Raw genomic sequence first — 22,068 nt, 5'->3', positions numbered from 1 at the left:
GAAACTTGTTGGTGCCCTGTGTTAAGGATGGCTGGATCCCTCCCAGTCAGGCGCTGGCTCCTGCTACTGTGTATGGGACTCCTGGCAGTGGCCTCCTGCATTGGCTCAGTGGGGTCAGAGAAACTCGGAAGCAGAAGAAGCCAAGAGAAGAAATCCCAGTGGAATGAGTATCCCACAGGCCAGGGGAAAAGCAGCCTGACCCTGCCAGCCTCCAATGACCTGGTAAGCATTTATTCTACCTGCTCCCAGCTGTAGGGAATTGAGCACAGATCTAAACTCAGAGCAACCAGAGCAGGCAAGTGGGCAATGCACAGAGAGTCTAACTTCTGAGCTGAGTGAACATGGTCACAAGTAAAATGTAACCGTGGAATTTGAGTTGTGTGATGACTTTTGTTTTTTTACTTACTTTTATTTACACACTGTATTACTTTTATTTACACCCTGTGATAGCTGGGTGTGGGCTAGGGGTGGTTTTGTACCTTTTCGCCTTTTGGGTGACTACATTTGTTTTTTGTCATGAGAAATTGACATTTGCCATGAGAAAGCATCAAGAATCTAGCACACTGATGGGATCAAACCAAGCTCTGAATTCAAGTGTTAGTGAGTGCCACAATTTTTTCCCAGATTTGTCATAAATATTTTGCAGAGCAAACATTTTTCTCAGGCTCTGCTGGAAATATACAACCACAGAATTTATCTTGCAGCTTATTGGTTACAACTGATCGACTTTGTCATATAAAAGAACTACAGTGGGATTGACCTGTGGTCCACCTGACTGTCTCCAAGTACAGATGCTTCAGAGGCAGGGGCAAGAAACCTCATATTGGACAATTATTGAGTAAACTACTCTCAGAGGCAGTTTCTTCCTTTCACCAAGCAGTTAGTGATGGTTTATATTCTGAAACATTAGGTTTCATATTACTTCTAAACTTCCACATCCTATCTAATGTCACCGGTGATGTTGTTTCGATTATCTGTACAACCATCTAATCCTTTGCTCATTCTACTAAGCTCTTGACGTTGCTAATACCTTGTGGCAATGAGTTCCATAGGTCAAGTGTGCACTGTTTAAAACCCCCATTCCTTTGATTACATTTTAAGTCGGCAGCCTTTCACTCTCGAAGACTGTCCTTTTTTTCTTATGTTACAAGAAGGTAAATACAAGTTCCTAGCTGACCATATCTGTACTATTTTAAAAACAAATCCAGTGGGCCAAATGCAGGGGTGCTATGCAAAGGTGACTGTGTAAGTAGGTTTGTGGGCCAGAAGGAGCTAGGAGAAGGTGTAACTTATACCATCTTAGACTCTTTTACACTACCACAGAATTTGCCTCAATAATTCCACATGCTTTGGTTTGGTTAAGATCAAGTGCACATGCAGTCACCACTACAGATTCCTCCATATTCACTAACCCACACTCCTAAGTGAATGCAGACAAGCTCTGAAGGATAAAACTGCAGCCCCCATTGAGTTGTAAGAGGAGCCCTGAAATCCAGCCCTGACATATTCTGTCCTGTTGGAGCAGCTGATGGAACAGGAGGCTCAGTCTTTACCCACCCAGAAATCCCTTTCCACTTATCTGCTCAAGCAGTTACTAAAGGCGCTCTAGGCAGGGTTTAAGCTCTCTCTTGGGTGAGAACAGTGTGGCTCAGGAGAATGAATTTCCCACCTTCATTCCTTTGCTCTCAGATCAGGGGAAAGATGAAAGCTGTGGCCAGTCGTTTGTGAATGGGTGGGAACCATATGGCTAGTGATGACAGCTGTTACAGGGGTATTCTTTTATATCCTACCCGACTCATTGGGGCCTTTTATGGCTTCATTCCAACAACACCACTTCACTGGGGTACGGAGAGTCGTAAATCCATTAAGCAGGACAAGTTGCATTGCTGGGGGAGCTGGCTAGGGCAGCTTTGCGAATCTGTCAGCACAGAAACACATTAACTGCTTAAAAAATGTGTTGACCTTGGGGGTTCTGCCAGCAGGTCCTGCTCAGAGAGGCCATGAGAGTCCAAATTGCTGCCCCAGCTCTCTGAAAAATGTCCAACTCACTCTGTGGACATAAAGGCAGGCAGAAAAGGGGCCAGCTGTTAATCTTTAGGCTATTCCAAATTAACAGCAGCAGTGCACACAGCATTTGTTTAAAACACTGGGAACCCAACACACTGGAGTCACTGCAGTGGCAGTTTATAGTGCTGCTACATGAGTGCACATTAAGAATTCAGCTTCCATGATCATTCATTCCTGGCCTTACCCAAAATTACCTGCAATGAAGCTCAGTGCTAGCCTGCTGGGTCAATAATACATAGGCTTGGAAGGACAAGAATTTTATTGGTTAATGTCATTTTCACCATACACACACCAACCCAGGAAAAAATATTTCCATTGATAATCATTGAAATTTACAAGACAGGCAAAGTAAGAAAAATGCTGCTTGAGAAATTATTAGAGTTTTCAATTAAGGATATTTACTGTGTATATTTTGCCATGGTTTGTTGCACAGCTACAGCCTGGGGACCGACGGGCTAGGCAGCAGTTATGCAGAAAAAGACCTGGAGGTTACAGTGGATAAGAAGCTGGATATGAGTCAGCATTGTGCCCTGGTTGCCAAGAAGGCTAATCGCATATTGGGCTGCATTAGTAGGAGCATTGCCAGCAGATTGAGGGAAGTGACTATTCCCCTCCCTCTATTTGGCACTGGTGAGGCAGCATTTGGAGTATTGTGTCCAGTTTTAGGCCCCCCACTACAAAAAGGATGTGGAGAAGTTGGAGAGAGTCCAGCGGAGGGCAACAAAAATGATTAGGGGGCTGGAGGATTATGAGGAGAGGCTGAGGGAACTGGGCTTGTTTAGTCTGCAGAAGAGAAGAATGAGGGGAGATTTGATAGCAGCCTTTAACTACCTGAAGGGGGGTTCCAGGGAGGATGGAGCTCAGTGGTGGCAGATGACAGAACAAGGAGCAACGGTCTCAAGTTGCAGGGCGGGAGGTCTAGGTTGTATGTTAGGAAAAACTTTTTCACTAGGAGGGTGGTGAAGCACTGGAATGGGTTACCTAAGGAGGTGGTGGAATCTCCATTCTTAGAGGTTTTTTAGCCCGGCTTGATAAAGCCCTGGCTGGGATGACTTAGCTGAGGTTAGTCCTGCTTTGAGCAGAGGGTTGCACTAGATGACCTCCTGGGGTCCCTTCCAACTGTAATCTTCTATGATTCTAAGCAAGTCTGAGTCTCTCATCCAAGCACCCCCCAGCTTACCTGAATAAGGACCCACCTCAAACACTAGGTATGCGGCGTCACTGGGGAAGCCGAGGGCTCACATACATGGACCACTGGAGCCTGCTCCTCTGGCACTTGCCAGCACCGCTCGGGAATCTTCCAGAGGGGCTGCTGCTGAGGGGTCTCTTGCCTCACTCCCTTCCCTCAGCACGTATTGACTTCAATGGGAGTTAGGCACCTAAATCCCTTGGAGGATCTGGGCCCAGCCCACTGTCTCTGCCACAATCAACAGCCAGTGGGAGACGAGGATCGGAAATCAGACGTCGGCAGTTTGCCTGAGCATGCGAAGCACTGCTAAGAACTGAGTTTTGCTACGCCGATGTTGTGACAAGGGCTTTATAAATGTCATGGGCCGGACCCTGAGCTGGAGTAAATTAACACTGACTACAGCGGAGCTAGGCCACTTTTCACCCGGGGAGGCTCTGGCCTCATTTGCCACCCATGTTCTGGCTCTACATCAGTCAGAGGTGGCATGTGTAGACAGAGCTGAGCCGGCATGAACAGCAGCATGGGCTAGCCACTTCAGGCCTTACCAGAGTCCCCAGCCAGCAGGCACAGCCTCACGGTTACTGTCAGTCCTGCTAGTGAGGGTCTGGCTGCACGGCCTGCAATCGCACCCCTGACCTCAGTGCAGGCAGACCCAGAGAATTACTTTACTTGCCACTCAAACGCAACTATCACTAAGTGAAATGGGAGCCATGTCGCAATATCCAGCAACAGTCAAATACTGTATCCAGGTGACATTGCAGGAAGGTCTTAGAACTTCACCAAGACACTGACATTGCTACCTTTGCTGACTGCAAAAAGAGCTGTGAGACGTTTAACGCCTACCAGTGCTATGGCTCCATTTACATCCCTTCCAAAACACGCACCCCATAAACGCTGCTGCTAGCACTGGGCGGGGCAGTGGGTGAGTCCCCATGCAGAGGGAAGAGTGCCCACTACAGAGCTTCTTTGAGGCCAGCAGTTCCCCTGGTAGCCACATTCCCCACCATGTCCTGCTCACTGGGACCAGGGCACAGCGCTCTGGCCAGCAGTCATGGGCGCCACAGCACATGCTGGTTTCCAGCTGGTTTGTTCCTGCTCCTGCCGTGTACTGAGAGTACCAATGAAGGCCGGCACCCACTTGTGCCCAGCCCCATGATGCTGGTCACCGTCACTGTCTGTGTTCTCATTCTCTGATTGTCCCACAGGAAACCGTTCCAGAGAGGTCTCGCAACATCGACCCCCGGGACGCCTGGATGCTCTTTGTGAAGCAATCAAACAAAGGGGTGAATAGCAAGAAACGGGGCAAAGGCAAATCGAAAACATTCAAGGTGTGTCTGCACAACCTACCCTGCCCCAGACCCACTGCACCCCATCTCACACGGAGAGTCCGGCCTGGGTCCTCTGCCCCCTACACAGAAAACCTCAGCCCAGGCCCACTATGCCCCACCCCACACAGAGAACTCAGGCCCACTGCGCCCCGCCCCACACAGAGAGCCTAGCCTGCGCCCTCTGCCTCCTACACAGAGATCCACAGTCTGGACCCACTGCGCCCCCAACCCACACAGAGACCTGACCTATGCCTGCTGTGCCCCACCCCACGCAGAAATCCTCAGCCCAGGCCCACTGCACCCCACTGCACACGGAGAGCCCCAGCCCAGGCCTGCTGTGTCCCAGCCCTGTTCCCTCTGAGCCCAGAACAGACTGGGGGCAGGGGGATGAAAACAGTAACCAAGCCAGCAGAGATGGCCACACCTGCTGAGATGTCAGCAGAGGCAGGTGGGGGGTGGCTGGCGGCTGGAACTCGGGAATGAAGCCATTCCCACTGTAGCTGCACCAGCTAGTTGTTCCCCAAGTTGAAGGCACAGTGAACTAACAGCTCTGTGCTCTGTCTGGGACTCCAGTTTGGCCTGCCGGGCCCACCAGGTCCGCCTGGCCCTCAAGGGCCTCCAGGAGCCCTGGTGACACCAGAGGAATTGCTGAGGGAATTCCGGCTACTGCTGAAAGGTACAGTGGGAAAGCCTGTGCATGGAGCAGGCTGAGTGCGTCCCCTCAGGTGGGGCAGTGGGACTGGGGAGGTGGGTGTCCCATGCTGCAGGGCATGATCTCCTGTCCTCCTGTCTTACTGGGAGGGAGAGGTCACCTTTGAACCTGCTCTCCTGACTCAGGGGAGTGTAGGGGGAAGGACAGTAAGTTGTTGCTGGCCAGTGCAGGTGGGGAGTCGACCCTTTGGTGGGTACAGGGGGCAGTGTGTTGGCATGCAGTGTTGCTTACCCCGCATGCCCAGGCACAACCAGTGCCGGGCATAAAGGAGCGTGTCTGGGGTGGTGCCTTACTCCCTCTTACAGCCCTGCTTGGGTGCTCAGCCAGAATCAAACTCCAGCCCCCCGAGACACTTTAATTTTTCAGTGTAGTGCTTACTTCTACTGAATTTTCCACCACAGGTTTTGAGAGTCATTCACAGATGGTAGGTCATTTACGTGAATAAATATATACACACCCGTCAAATGTGCACAGTGTATAATGGCACAAATAATATTTGCTATTGCACATCTTGGTGCTGAGGTACCTATTTTGGGGGGGAGGGGGGAGTTTAAAGGAAAGTGACTATAGCCCCAATCCACCCTCCACTGCCATCTTTGGAGAGACTCCCACTCACTGCAGTGGCATGTGTGTACTTGTGTGGTGGCATTTGTGTGCATCACAACCTCATTCCCTGTTTATCTACACCACTTCAGAGAACTTCCCATCAGTTTTTTGGCTCAGCACTTAGGAATCAAACTCAGCAATAATAATTGGGGCTCCCAAGAGAACTAGCATCCCTTTCTTCATGATTGCAATGAAACACACAAGAGCATTCTCCAGCAAACCTCAGCACTGCCTCAAATGACCAGGCAGAGCATTGGACTGAATCAAGCACATGAAGCAGGCATGAGAGGGATGCTGGCTCACATGATGATGCCACCTTTCTGGGATTTGACTAGATTACAGACCAGTGTTGTCTTCCTGCTTCCTTTAGCATCAAGGGGTATTTTACCTTTGGCACCAATAGGAGCAGGATTAGGGCCATAGTCAGTTGTGAAAACCCTTTGTACCGTGGTGACTCCTAAAGCTTGTTCTCTGTGGGTGGCATTCTTAGAGGTGGTAAAGAAGCAGGAAAGGATGAGCCTGAAGGCCTGCGAAGGTTGCCAGGAAGAGGCGGAAGAGGAGGAGGAGAGAGAAGATGACATCTTGGCATTGGTTGCTGGTCCGTTGGCAAAGAATAAGCCGCAGCATCGAGTGGAGGCAGCCTTCCACTGCCGGATACGTAGAAACATTTCCATTGACCGGAGATCCCTGCAAGAGCTTCAGATCTATTACATAGTGAGTGTGTGGAGGGAGGGGGGGCTGGACTGGCAAAAATGCAGAGTCAGCAACACGGGCCTGTTTGCCGAATTTGTGTTGGTTTACCAAAGTGTTTTGCTCAAAAAAACAAACAAACATTGTGAAAAATTGATATATTTTTTAAATGAAACGTTTCAAACTTTTGATTCTAAACAACTTTTAGTTTCAAATTTTCCTTTAATTTTATTTAAAAACCCCAAATCAAAATTGTTTAAAATGGTTGGAATCAAAACAAAACTTTTAGATTTTTGCCTATATGAAGTATTTTGTTTGACCTAAAACAATTTTTTTCCTACCTTTTGATTGCTGAAAATTTTCATTTTTGGGTCAGTCTGAAATTACTTCTTTTTTTTTTCCGTTCTTCCAATTTTTTGGAATTGCCAGTGAATTAAAATATTCATTATTCGCATAGCTCTCACAGGACAATGAATATGGGTTCAAGCCAACCTCCATGGAAGTCTATAGGGAGATTCTCATTGACTTCAGTGGGCATTAGATCAGGTCCTAACTCCCCAAATTCACCTTGTCATTTGTGTAGTACTATAGATGTGTGTGTGTCCGGGATGGGGGGACGCGAATATTTTCCCCTGCATCTGGAGCCAAAGCCTTATCAATTAGTCCAGCTCATAACCAACTTCATAGTAATGCTGCTAAACAATTTGCCTCAATAGCTTCCTGTCCAAACCAGTGTTTGATTTAGCTGTCACTCCATGTATTTATAACAGGCCCTAGGTTTGTGGTCATTGCTGCTTGCAGGCCAGTTAAAATCCCTAGACAAACTTTGACATACCAATGGAGTTAAGGCTGCATCCACATCAGTAACTTAGGGTACAAAAACATTACAAGGATGTTATAATTATCCTCAAAATAAGCATTACCATCCATGAAATTCAGAGTTAAGGTTAAATGTAAAAGAAATCTAGATATAAGACTTAGAAATGCACAATTAAGGCATCCAATAACCTTAACTCTGCTCTTAGTGATGCCATACAACAGACACACAGGTAAGAATGATGCAGGGTTTTTTTCCCCACATGATTTCTTCTCATACTGTCACCACAACCCAGAATTCCCTGCCATGAAGAGTTTACAATGTCTACAGACAAGACAAAAGGAGAATTATTATTCCCTTTTTCCAGATAAGAAAGAGAGGCAAAGAGAGATTATGCAGCTTACCCAAGGCCGCATAAGACGTCTGTGGCAAAGCTAGGAATTGGCCTCTGAGCCTTCCTGAGTCTTTCATCATCCATCCTCCCTTTCTGATCTACTGATCAAAACTAGCTTGCCAGAGTTATCTGATGAACAATTCTGAGTAACAATCACATTTGAAAACAATTCAGATCAGATATCAGCCAATTGGTGAATAAATTGAAAACAAGGCAAATTTGCCAAATACGTTATTATTAGGCCTTATCTGTACTTAACAATGTTACCAGCATGACTCAGACAATCAAAGCTCTAGTGGCGATGCAGTTACATGGCACGGGCTGCAATTGCCCTCCGATTTCACCGCAGACATAACCTATGTCTGGTTCCTGCGAGGACCCTGCTAGCTGAGCGCCCAGCCCCTAGTCCAATATGCAGAGCTGAGATGGTGTTTCCCAGTATGCACAGTCTTGCCTGTCTCTTCATTACTAGCCTGAGAAAGCGGGGATGTTCCACCGAGGGCTGGGGCTGAACCTGACCAGCGGCCAATACACAGCGCCTGTTGCAGGGTACTACACCTTCACCGCGACCGTGCACATTGGTAAGCTTCCCGCTGCTTGTCACTCAGAGCCAGCCTCCACAGCATGGGACTGCTGTTGAATTCTCCAGGACTCTGAGCCAGAGTCCAGCTGGTGTGAATAAGCATAGCCCCATTGCAGTTACTGGGCCAGATCCTCTGCTTGTCTAAATGGGCATAGCTCTGCTGGAGTCAGTGTCCCACATCTCCAGCGGCTGTAACTTGGTGTAGTTCCACTGAAGCCCATAGCACAAACTCGGCTGTTCTATCAGTGCAGTCTGGCTGGCCAGCTGTGTGGGCATGGCTGGCTGCCCCTTTCCTGGGGGAGCTGCTCAGAAGGGGACAATACTGCGTCCCTGTCTCATTAGCTCTTCTGTGTTTATAGTTCATGGAGAACAACAGAAGAAGAGGCAACAGCGTGCAAGAGATCACCTGCGGGTACTGATCTGTGTCCAGTCTCTCTGTCAACGCAACATGTGAGTGTGGATGGTGGAGGCAGGCCCTCACCACTGGCACAACCAGTTTTTACATTTAAAAGAAGTTTTTCTTTATTTTAGCCCGGCCGCTGTGAGTGTACAAAAAGGAGGTGAACACAGTGAATACGTCAGAGCCTGGCATCACTGTGGCTATTGAGAGCAGGTGGCAGATTCCTTAGGTAAAGGGAATCCCAGGGTGACATTGAGACTCTGTAGTTGCTTCCACACCATCCCATTTCCCAGCCCTCAGAGTAGGAGCTCTGGCTGGGAGCAAGAGATTATGTCTGGGCTATCATAGAAGATGAGGGTAGGAAGGGACCTCAGGAGGTCATCTAATCCAACCCCCTGCCCAAAGCAGGACCAACCCCAACTAAACCATCCCAGCCAGGGCTTTCTCAAGCTGGGCCTTAAAAACCTCTAAGGTTCTGGGCGGTTTTCGCCTTCCTCTGGAGCATGGGACACAGCTCACTTGCTGGTGGATTCTCTGTACCTTAAAGTCTTTAAACCATGATTTGAGAACGTTAATAACTCAGTCATAGGTTAGAGGCTTATTACAGGAGTGGGTGGGTGAAGTTCTGTGGCCTGCGATATGCAGGAGGTCAGACTAGATGATCACATTGATCCCTTCTGACCTTAGAGTCTATGGAGATTCCACCACCTCCCCAGGTAACTCATTCCAGTGCATCAGCACCCTGCTGGTAAAAAAAGGTTTTCCTAATATCCATAGACCTCCCCCACTGCAACTTGAGACCATTGCTCCTAGTTCTGCCATCTGCTACCACTGAGAACAGCCTAGCTTCATCCTCCTTGGAACCCCCTTTCAGGTTGTTGAAGGCTGTTATCAAATCCCCCCTCATTCCTCTCTTCTGTAGACGAAACAAGCCCAGGTCCCTCAGCCTCTTCTCATAAGTCTTCTGCTCCAGCCCCCTAACCATTTTTGTTGCCCTCTACTGGACTCTCTCCAATTTGGCCACATCCTTTTTGTAGTGGGAGGCCCAAAACTGGACATAATGCTCTAAATGAGGCCTCACCAATGCCAAATAGAGGGGAATAATCACTTCCCTCCATTTGCTGGCAATGCTCCTACTAATGCAGCCCAATATGCTAATAGCCTTCTTGGCAACCAGGGCACACTGCTGACTCATATCCAGCTTCTTGTCCACTGTAACCCCCAGGTTGTTTTCTGCAGAACTGCTGCCTAACCAGTCGGTCCCCAGGCTGTAGCTATGCATGGGATTCTTCCATCCTAAGTGCAGGACTCTGCACTTGTTCTTGCTGAACCTCATCAGATTTCTTTTGGTCCAATCCTCCAATTTGCCTAGGTCACTCTGTATCCTATCCCTACCCTCCAGCGTATCCCTGCATCATGATGATTCCTAGCTGCCTGAATAACCTGCGGGGGCCATTGACAGCCAGGTTTAAACTATAGCAGCCTTAAGATTGATCTAACTTAGCTGAGCAACTGGCTTGGCCCCTGGATCAGTTGACATCCTGTCACCTTTGTGTGCCCTTTATGCGCCTCAGTCCTGACCTGCACTTGTCACAGCTCTGTACTGGGGCCTGTAACTGGATCTAAAGGGATGATCCCAGTGACCATGTGTCCAAAAAATGTCAGTGGAAGTTTTCCAACAGAAAACATTAGGCCTGTCAATGAATTGCAGTTAACACATGCAATTAACTCAACTGCACCCACCTCCCCCACCACCCATGGCGCCACCCCAGCCAGGCTGCTTCGCACCAGGAGCCTGCCTCCTGGCTGCTGCACAGAGCGGGGGCAGGGAGGGGCTGATGTCAGCGTGCCCCCCTCCCTCTACCCATGTGCCCAGCTGCTGCTGAGCTGGGGGTCAGGGAACCTGATCGCTTTCTATGATGAGATGACTGGCTCTGTGGATGTGGGGAAAGCGGAGGACATGACTTTAGCAAAGTTTCGATACACTCTCCCATGGTATTCTTGCCAGCAAGTTAAAGACGTATGGGTTGGATGAATAGCAATAAACAGCTCGATGTCCAGTTGGCAGCCAGTAACAAGCGGAGTGCCCCAGGGGTTGGTGCTGGCGCTGGTTTTGTTCAACATCTTCATTAATGATCTGGAGGATGGGGTGGATTGCACCCTCAGCAACTTTGCAGATGACACTAAGTGGGGGGAAGTGGTAGATACGCTGGATGGTAGAGATAGGATACAGAGTGACCTAGACAAATTGGAGGATTGGACCAAAAGAAATCTGATGAGGTTCAACAAGGACAAGTGCAGAATTCTGCACTTAGGATGGAAGAATCCCATGCACTGCTACAGACTGGGGACCAACGAGATAGGCAGCAGTTCTGCAGAAAAGGACCTGGGGGTTAGAGTGGATAAGAAGCTGGATATGAGTCAGCAGTGTGCCCTGGTTGCCAAGAAAGCTAACGGCATATTGGGCTGGTTTAGTAGGAACACTGCCAGCAGATTGAGGGAAGTGATTATTTCCCTCTATTTGGTATTGGTGAGGCCACATTTAGAGTAATGTGTCCAGTTTTGCCCCTCTCCCCCCCCACTACAGAAAGGACACGAACAAATTGGAGAGAGTCCAGTGGAGGGCAACAAAAATGATTAGGGGGCTGGAGCTCAAGACTTATGAGGAGAGGCTGAGGGAACTGGGCTTGTTTAGACTGCAGAAGAGAAGAGAAGAATGAGGGGGGATTTGATAGCAGCCTTCAACTACCTGAAGTGGGGTTCCAGGCAGGGATGGAGCTAGGCTGTTCTCAGTGGTGGCAGATGACAGAACTAGGAGTAGTGGTCTCAAGTTGCAGTGGGGGAGGTCTAGGTTGGATATTAGGCAATACTTTTTCACCAGGAGGGTGGTGAAGCACTGGAATGGGTTACCTAGGGAGGTGGGGGAAATCTGCATCCTTAGAGGTTTTTAAGGCCCAGATTGACAAAGCGCTAGCTGGGATGATTTAGTTGGGGTTGGTCCTGCTTTGAGCAGGGGGTTGGACTAGATGAGGTCCCTTCCAACCCTAATCTTCTATGAACAGGGGGAGCCTGTCTGCTGCTGCAGGCTCAGGAGCAGGGCCGGCCTTAGGGGTAGCCAGGCTGGGCCAGTGACCATCATGCCATGCTCATGGGTGCCTCCTCTCCACGCTGCTCTGCTGCCATTTGCATCCACCACTGCTCCTGTCCCCATCCCCCCACCTTGGATCCACCCCTGGCCAAGCTCTTCTGGACTGGTAGCCTCATGTCTTGCAGAGCCACAGGTGCGGGGGGGTGCTGATGTTGGGGTGTCCCCCCTCCTGTCACCCATGTACCCTGTTTCCGCTAAGCTTGGTTCGGGGAACAGGGAGCTTGTCTGTGATAGTGCCTCTGGGTCAGGAGGCAGGATGCTGTCAGCAGCTGCTGTCTGAACAACCATTCAGGCTTGTGGTGAGTGCTCTGCTTAGAGAGACGTCACACTGACACACACACTTCTCCCCAGCACACACACACACACACATTTCACCCCCAACACCCAAATATATTTAAAGAAACAGTATTCTATTATTGTTTAACAGTGCGATTAAACCTGTGATTAATCACAGTTTTTTTAGTCTCACGATTAATCACAATTAATTTTTTAATCATTTGACAGCTCTAAAAAATTCAGTTTAATTGAAATCAAAATGTGTCAATTCTGATGAAATGCTTTCATTTTGATAAAGTTAGAATATTTCATTATGACGGCTTCATTTTGTTTTGACTTTTATAGCATATCAAATGTTCATATGGCATTACACTGTATTTAATATAATATAACCAAAGCAAATTGACATTATCAAAATAAAATGTTTCATTAGTTATGAATGGAATTTTTTTTTTTTTTTAAATGATCATTCCACAGGAAATTTTGCAATTTCAGCTTTTTGTTCTCATTCAGAATGCATTTTTTTTTTTTTTTTAAATCAGAACTGCCCATGGACTAGAGATGCCAATTTCAGCTCTACTTACAACCATGCTCTGTAGATTTGTCTACATGGGCACTTGTAGGAAGGTTAATCTGAAAGAACTTTTAAAGTGGATGCGGCTGTCAGTCTGTACTGACTCCACCTCCCTGACAGGTAGTAGCAAGGTCTCCAGGAGAATTCTCCCATTGAGCGAGTGCTGGCTACACCAGGGGTTATGCTGGATTGCTCATGGGTGTGTGGAGTTTTTCACATCCCCAAGTGACTTAGTTATACCGACCTAATTGCCTAGTGTAGACCAGGACTTACAGTCTCTTCTGACTTACATGCATTTTTACCAATGTGCAACTAATACCACATCTGAATTTCGTCCCTGAATGTGTACAGTTTACAGAGGGGCCTATGCGTCTAGTAGTCAGCCTGAGTGTGATGGAGCATCATAGAATCATAGAATCTTAGAGTTGGAAGGGACCTCAGGAGGTCATCTAGTCCAACCCCCTGCTCAAAGCAGGACTAACCTCAGCTATATCATCCCAGCCAGGGCTTTGTCAAGCCTCAGCTTAAAAACCTCTAAGGATGGAGATTCCACCACCTCCCTAGGTAACCCATTCCAGTGCTTCACCACCCTCCTAGTGAAAAACTTTTTCCTAATGTCCAACCTAGACCTCCCGCCCTGCAACTTGAGACTGTTGCTCCTTGTTCTGTCATCTGCCACCACCGAGAACAGCCTAGCCCCATCCTCCCTGGAACCCCCTTTCAGGTAGTTAAAGGCCGCTATCAAATCCCCCCTCATTCTTCTCTTTTGCAGACTAAACAAGCCAGTTCCCTCAGCCTCTTCTCATAAGTCCTGTGCTCCAGCCCCCTAATCATTTTTGTTGCCCTCCGCTGGACTCTCTCCAACTTGTCCACATCCTTTTTGTAGTGAGGGGCCCAAAACTGGACACAATATTCTAAATGTGTCCTCACCAATGCCGAATAGAGGGGAATAATCACTTCCCGTGACCTACTGGCAATGCCCCTCCTAATGCAGCCCAATATGCTATTAGCCTTCTTGACAACCAGGGCACACTGCTGACTCATATCCAGCTTTTTATCCACTGTTACCCCCAGGTCCGGCATCGTCACTAATACACTGTGATTAAAGAGCAATCAAATAGAGACAAAAATATTTCCACAGTATGCATGCGCGCGCACACACACACATGTTGCTCTGTTTCTGGTACTGCTCACAAAACAGTGCCACAAATCAAGGCTATGTCTAAACTAATGGCGGCAAAATCGCCGCCGTCAGATCAACTTATCTAGATCGACTGAGCAGTCAGTGAAGACCCACTCAGTCGATCCAGAAGTCGACGTACTAAAACCACCTCCTCAAGTGGCATAGTGCTGCATTGACGGGAACGCGGTTCCCATCTGTGCAGTAAAGACAGCATGCAGAAGAGAAGCACAGAAGTAGATGGGAGTTACGCAAGTTCTTTGCATACTAAGCATAACTCCCGTCGACTGCCGCCGACTCGCCAAAGTAAGTGTAGACCAAGCCCAAGAGACAAAAAATAGTCCTGCAGAGTAATGCCATTTAGTTATTTGGGAAAGTTGTCAAACCCTCTTGGCTAATGCCAGCTAATTACAGAGCTGGTCCATGCACGGTACCATTTAGATTCAATATGCTGGTCTCAGCTAGAACTTTGGGTTGTACGCCAGAAAAAGCGTAAAGCCCCAAAATCTCTCACCTCTGTAATAAACAAATCTCACCGCCACAAGGTAACGCTGTCCAATTTTAGCAAGCATTGTGCCAGAAGAGGCACGTGCATCTTTCATTCCCATATGGGATGTGCACACAGAGAACCCAGGCATCTCGCTAGGCTATTAGTGTACATGTGGGCTAAGATTTTCAAAGCTGCCTGAATGCCCAAACCCATTAAATTGGAAAAAAAATCCCTCATCCATTCTCTATATATCCGTTTTTACACATATCCCACCATTTAGACAGTGAAAGATGCAAGTGTCTCTTTCAGCATAACTCCTACTGCAGTGGGCTTTTAATTAAATGTAATGTTTGGTTAGGTAAAAAATAGACTATTGACTGTGTTCTAGAGGGACAACCGCCAAGGGTAGAAAGGTAGTACAGGCTCCATGCCCATTCCATCATTGGCCCCCGCTGACCCTGCCAGCACAAATGCTAACTTAATGGCTGTCTTGTGATGGCCACTTGGAAATGAACCAACTCATTTCATATAAGAGATCAAATAGCCCTCCAGCCTTGACCAGGGTAGGATCAATCGCCATGTGTGGGTCAGGAAGGAATTTTCCCACAGCTCAGAATAGCAGTGACTTGGGTTTTTTTCACCTTCCTCTGCAGTGTGTGGCAAGTCCCGGGCCAGGATTATGTAGAGATATCTCACTTAATCATTTCCCTGCCATTGCAGGGGCCTCAGGCACTGGTGCACCTTGGGCCCTCCTAGTCCATTCCTGTAACACGTAGCAATGCCCCTGTTGGCTGCAATAGTTGGTGCTAATTTCTATTGCTGGGTTGAATGTGTGGACACGGGCCAGGGTAGGTGGCCTGACGGAAGGTCAGACTGGGTGATGGGGTGGTCTCTTGTAGCTGTAATCTCTCTAAGTCAATGTCCAAGTGGAGAAAAGCACTCTATCCCCACAGGTGTGTGAGCAGGCCCCTTAGCTCTCAGAACAGGTTGCTGTATGGGATGAGCACTCCAGAACACAGCTGAGATAAGTGCGTCAGCCGGGGGGGTGTGTGGGGGGAAGCCCCTGTTCCCCTGGCCATGCTGCATCCCCTCGGTGCAGAGAGGACAGCAGGGGCCAGGACGCTGCGCGGTACCATTCCTGAGGCCTACGTTGGGGTTGCGTTTTTAAACAAAATTGAGACTAAAACATAGCTAATGGCACACAGGGTGCTGAGCAGCTTGGCAGAGAAGTTTGCAAGGGTCCTGGGCAACCCTCCCCTTCTCTTTGATGTCTGGATCTGGAGACGGAAGGGCAGCCCATCACTGTCTGCAACTAGATAGCAGTCTAGAAGGCTGGGTGGGGCGTTGAGCCGCTGTTCACCCCAGTGCTGACATTGCTCTTTCTTCCCTTCAGTTCTCTGGAGACAGTGATTGGTTTGGACAGCAACAGTGAACTTTTCAGCATCTCTGTCAGTGGAGTCCTGTATCTGCAGGTAGGCATGGGCACACTAATTAGGCCCAGGGGTGTTCCTTATGGGCAACCCCACATCTTGCAGGGTGCTAGCTATTGGCATAAGAATGCAGCACAACTAGGCAGTCAAAATGTCACACCACCACCCCTGGGGGCCAGGAAGATTCGTACAGTCCACGCCGAAGCCCATGCTGCCCTGTCTTCACTGCTGTTTTCAGTATGATGGCTTGCTCAAAGCTAGCATGGGAATACCTACCCCAATGTAGTCACACCTCTGACTGCAGTGCAGACACACCCTCACTGAGCATCTCCACTCCCAAGGGCAGCAGGCAGCCACTGCTTGCTGACAGTCCTGTGCTTCTGCCAGTTGGGCTGGATTTCCTCTGGGGCTGGGCAGAAAGCTCATTCCGCAGCCTCCTGCTGCATCAGTTCTCAAAACAAGCCTTTGGAATGCTCAGCCATCCACCTCTTCTAGGGACTGAGGCCCAGAACCTCGCAGGTAAATGGGATTAAGAGAGTCTGGCACTGAGTCCTGCCCCTGACCAGCCCCCATACTGCAGGGTTTAGTCTTTTAGGGTGTCTTTGCCTACAGTTAGTGGCTTATACTAGGTTCAGCCATAGAACCAGCCAAGGACTGTGGTACTATATACCTTGGGCCCGATTCCCCACTGCCCTGCACCTTGCTTAGTGATTACCACCTGTACAAAGTGGATGTAAAATGCTACCATTATAATTGGGTAAATGCCTGTATACATCTGCTTCAACTGCTTTAGGCACCTAAAAGGCTAATGCACTAAAGCAATGATGGAACAACTCCCAACATCGGGAGATACCCATTAATGAAAGGGGTAGGGTTTTTGCACTGCACTATGTTAGTGTGTCCCCACAGTGAAATGATGGAGAGCAGGCGCCATTCTGATTTTTGGGCTCAGCCCAAGGGTTTGCTTTTTTAAAAAAAGCAGCAAAGCAGCAAAAATAAGTTGCAACATTTCAGTGAGTCAACTCATCCATTTGACAGCATGTTTCAGTGCATTGCTCACATGGGGCTAGCAAGTTTACAAAATACACAGGATATGCAACATTGCAAAGTCCTCATTATAACCTTCACTTTTGCATTGTTCCCCTTGACTATTTCACTTAGGAACATTCTGGTGGGTATCTTTGAACCATCACATTTTAGGGATTGGTGGAGACCTGGCCCAAACCAGCAACCTGCCCTGGCTGCAGCACAGTCCAGAATGACCAGAGCATTCTACACTACCGCCTTGCCCCCTCGCATGAATGGCACACTCTAGGGCAGGGCCTACTCTGGGTGTAGTGGGGAATTTCTCCCTCAGCTTTCTAGGCTTTTTTACAAACCTCTTAATGCTGCTAGAGTGTCAGAGGGTATATTTGCACTACACACTAAGTCCAGGCTCTGACTCAAGTTTGAGCCCAAGCCTACTTTCTGTCCACACACAATCAGTCTGACGTACATAAGCAAGCATCCAGGACCCAGGTGCTTGGACCTTGCTAGAGGGTGGGTCAGCCCAAGTCCCACTGACTCAGGTCCAAGTCCTGTCATTGTGCAGTATGGATACAGCTCACGCCACAGACCTGAATCAGGGCTGCATATGCAGCATGGCTACGCACCCAGTAGTTGTAAAGCCAGGTTTACAATGGAGTGTGAACACTCACACACCAGCTTAGAAACACTGAAGGCCCCAGTCTGGGTCCCACAGACCTGGAGTCAGTGGTGCAACATAGCCATAACCACTGGGGCCAGACCAAGGGACAGAAACAGCTTCGTGTTCTAGTAAGTGTAAAACGTAACAACTTTAACTAGTGCATCACACCCTTCCTATCTAGGTATTGCGCTGTAGATCTGACACTCCAAGGTGCTGCTTGTGGCAACCTGGGCCGATTTTCACCCTCCCTCTCATCTCTCCCTTTCAGGCTGGCCAGTATGCTTCCGTGTTTGTAGACAATGCCACAGGATCATCCCTCACTGTGCGAAGCGGCTCCGATTTCAGTGCTGTTCTCTTAGGGGTGTGAATAGCCTCAAACCAGCTGCCCTTGCACACTGTAAACTGACGCGATCTCTTCAGCAAGAACCCCTTAATTCCCCACTGCCCAAGCACAGGGAGCATAGTACAGTGAGGTCAGGGGCAAGAGTCTGCTTGTGCTACAAAACCAAGCCCTCAGACACCACATTTTGCATGAGATCTCACGCATTCGAAGATGGAGAGATGGAAAAAAAATTGGAAGCATGAAAAAGGAAGAGTGGATTCACTAAAATGAGCCCCCTTTAAATTACGACCAGATCTTGAAGCTTACTTTACATGAACAATTGTAACATGGCTGACTTCTAAAGCCAGACCGACTTTTATTAAGGAAAACCTCACCAGCCCTTACTGAGCATTAATGCTTAGGAAAGGGGGATTGGAAGAAGCTTTCACCCATAGACTAGCTCCTGGGCAGGTTTTGTCTGTTCAGTTTTTCAGCAGACAATAGCAGCTTATGTGTATTGCTCTAGCTTTCTTGTAGCTTATCAGTATGTTTGTTGTCAGCAGGCACTGTTATTTGGAAGTTAATTTTCAAAGCAGAGCCATGTCTTGATAAGGCAGCAGACGAGTTAGAACATGAATTGCTATCCAACGATTTCCCACATCGTACGAAACAGAGTCCGCATGACACCACCCCATTCTCTGCCCATGGCAGAGCGCCCAGTCAGTGGATGGTGGAGATACTCGCCGTTATGCCTGGTTTTGGTGCCGATAGTACAGTCAAACTCCGATTAACCCAGTGGGACTACGTGCATAAGTAAAAGCTGCAGGAATGGGCTTTAAATTGGTAAGAAAGGTGGGGAGAGAAAAAGCCGCGGTCTCATTTCTTAGTATCATATACTTAATTCCTGAGCTCCTGCCAGAACGTTAGTGAGATATCCTAGAACTACACCCAGCTCCACCTTCCTGACAGCAGGACCCTTAGCACATAAACCACAGTTCAACTCTCTCTCCATTTTATTTCCTCCCCCCACCCCGAAAGAAAGCTTTTCCAGTCCTGCTAGAGGAACTGCTATCACAGCAAACTCTCTTGTCAGGAAACAGAGCTAACTCTGACGAGGGCATTTGCTAGGGGCAGCATTTTAACAAATCTTTCAGAAAAAAGCTACTTAAGTCGTCCTTTACATAGAATACTAGCGCTTTCTCTACAAACAGCCTCATATAATTCGCTGGTTAGAAAACTATAAAGTACCTCTACAGCACAATAAAAGCCCTGGAGCATGGCTGCAGCTGCCCTGGGACAGCTGATTGAGGCCGCCATAGCTCCAGCTGAGACCCCTCCCCCCCACCCCCGAGGGGTCTCTGAACCCAGGCTCCAGCCCGAGTCTCAACAGCTACATGCTGCAGTTTTTAGCCCCACAATCCGAGTCAAGTGACCTGGGCCCTGAGACTTAGTGCCACGGGCTTTCCACTGCTGTGCCACAAGTGTTGTACAGGAAAAGCTTGACAAGTCTGGCATTTGGGGCCCTGCTAACATACAAAACAGGACATAAGCCTCATGTTCAAAAATTAGGATCAGCCAGTTAAGTTTTTTAAGGTGTGTAGAAACTTACACACCAAATTCCTGCCGTCTTTACTGGAGCCCGAGCTCCCACTGAAGTCAGAGTGGTTAAGCCTGAAAGGCCACCTCTTCACAAGGAAAAGAAGGTGTGTTCTTACTATGCAGCAACATCCCAGTGAAGATAGGCCCCGTCATAGCCTTCACACGTCAGCAGACCATGTAAACAGCAGGATTCCCCATGGCAAGCCAAAGTAAAGATTGTGAGGGAACACCCCTCCCTCCAGGTTTACTGTGACCTTGTAGGTTTCACACAAGTTAACTGCCTTATCTTCACTAGAATTTTACCACATTAGTTAACAAGCTAAAAATACAGCTTTTTCTTGTAATGAACCACACACAAAGAGGACATCAGGATTTCACTCTTAGGCACCAATCCTGCAAGATGAGAAGTCCCCTGGAAGTCTGTGGGCGTACAGGATATGCTGCAACCTGCAGAGCCACACTGCTAGCAAGTATGACTGGCAGCTGAAGAATTGGAAGATAAAGTTCCTCTACTGCTTAAGTCCATAAAATAAATCCAGCCTGTTGCTATTTCATGAAGGAAGAGAAAACTCAACCCTCCCTCCCCCTCACACCCTGCACTGCACAGCAGCAGAATGTTTGAGATGGATTTCTGTTCAGGGTGTCATCAAAATGGGTGCCTAATCTTCACAGCAAAATGCCAAAGAAATTGTTGGAACATTAATAAAAAGGAAGTTTAAACAAGGCAGTAGCTGTCTTAGGGACAAATTTTTGGTTCTTTCTCAGTAAGTTGCTCACCCAGGTCACTCTACTGTGGAAATGTCAGCAGGCAATCTGTCTTCGACTGCGATAAAGCTAAGGTTGGTGCTGGCCCTCCAAAACCAGATTTCAGTGGGTCTCCCAGCTACAGCGATCATAAAAACTCCTACATTCCAGGTTAAAGATCCCGGTCTGGTTTTTCCCTACTGGCAGCATAGATAAACGTATGGTATAAAGCATTTTATGGAAATATCTATTTATTGGATGGTACTATAATACGGAATATATTTATGTAAGTGGCTTGAGTTGTGCTTTCAGTAATGCTTCACAAGGGGAGGAATGGCAGAAAAATGAAGCAGCTATAGTCAGAGAAAACGAGTGGGGGGGATAGAAAGTGGGCAGGTAAAACAAAGGACTTGCGACTCACGCTGATACACACGAAGTGGAGGGGGCAAAGAGAACAGGAATAAAAGAAAGACGACGGAGGTCCACATCCTCCAAAGGTATTTAGGCTGCAGAGTGGAAGCAGTAAAGATGGCCCGATGCTTCCCTTCTTAGAGCTGCCTCACCCGATGCCAGTCACACTCCCAGCTGGCATTATATCACAGACATCTGCCAACTGCTTCCACCACCCTTACTTGGATAAGCTGAGACAAGAAGCAGGCTGTTTTTGTTCTAAAGTCCAGCGTGCTTCTTCAGTTACTAAACAAAGTGTTTTTTCCTCTCACATCTTTCTTCTCCCTCTTCCCACATTAACTTCTAAAAAAATTACATCCTCTGCCTATTCATTTTACTACACAATTACCAGAGGCAAGGCTAAACCTGCTCCTTAGTTTCTGACAGTAGATTTGCTAGCACCCAGGATTTCTCATCACCTCTTTAAAATAGTAAATGTCTTTTGAGGAAGCACCTCCAGTGGTTTTGCTCTATTTCACATTGTTTAACATTTTAAAGGGGGAATTCTGCATCACCCACAGCCAAGAGCAAAACTTCCACACACTTCCAGGGCAGCTTGGTTTGACAAGGCAAACATTTTGCACAAAAGCCGAATTTTAGAACTGTAGGCTAGATGCATCTCTGTGTTAACTTAAGCATGGTTATGTAATGTTCAGAGGAAGATTAATGATACTGAGATACAATTCTCAGCTAGCCTAAATACAATAAAGTTACTGCTGCAGCGTGGTAGACTAGCCATGTTTGAATGCATAATTGGAAACTGATATAGTTTAATCCTTGCTTCTGCAAGTAGAGTAATAGCTACTCAGAACCACCATTTTATAGAGAGATGGGTGGAAAAAGGAAGTGTGTGAATAAGACTGCAGTTTTCAGATTGAGTTATTCAACATCAGCAGCTACTTCACGATTTTTATTCAGTTTTGACCTTGCCTTTGGCTGTATTTACTGTTAAAAGCCTCAAGATGGGAGGATGGTGAAGCACTAGAATGGGTTACCTAGGGAGGTGGTGGAATCTCCATCCTTAGAGGTTTTTAAGGCCCGGCTTGACAAAGCGCTGGCTAGGATGATTTAGCTGAGGTTAGTCCTGCTTTGAGCAGGGGGTTGGATTAGATGATCTCCTGAGGTTCCTTCCAGCCCTAATCTATGGTTCTTTCCCCTACAGATTTATCCATTTCTACTTGGCAGTCTCCCCCCCTCACCACTGTGTTTAATTGGCTCAAATTATAATTATATAAAGGCATGTTCTTGCAAATACAGTTCCAGTACCTATGGTAAAGAGCTGCGATTTGCTTAGACTTTCATTTGGCAGTTGAAACTGAATGATGAATTTCCACACCAAGTTCCAAACCCTCAGTAACAGGACCTGCGATCAGTCCTGTACA

General features: G+C 47.8%; 1 protein-coding gene across 1 annotated transcript; it reads left to right on the top strand.

The window, feature by feature from the left end:
• Nucleotides 1–21: 21 nt before the first annotated feature.
• Nucleotides 22–17,938, top strand: ERFE (erythroferrone). Its single transcript, XM_067538666.1, has 8 exons — nt 22–222; nt 4,462–4,584; nt 5,158–5,260; nt 6,393–6,616; nt 8,276–8,384; nt 8,746–8,836; nt 15,848–15,926; nt 17,840–17,938. Exons 1-8 carry the CDS (start codon nt 28–30, stop codon nt 17,936–17,938), a joined length of 1,023 nt encoding a protein of 340 aa, XP_067394767.1. The 5' UTR covers nt 22–27.
• The last annotated feature ends 4,130 nt before the right edge of the window (nt 17,939–22,068 follow it).

The sequence above is a fragment of the Emydura macquarii genome, unplaced genomic scaffold (assembly GCF_026122565.2).
Source record: "Emydura macquarii macquarii isolate MOO-44397 ecotype Brisbane River unplaced genomic scaffold, CSIRO-AGI_Emac_v2 contig_499, whole genome shotgun sequence".
In the NCBI taxonomy this organism is placed as follows: domain Eukaryota; kingdom Metazoa; phylum Chordata; order Testudines; family Chelidae; genus Emydura; species Emydura macquarii.
This window is presented reverse-complemented; position numbering and strand designations above follow the sequence as displayed.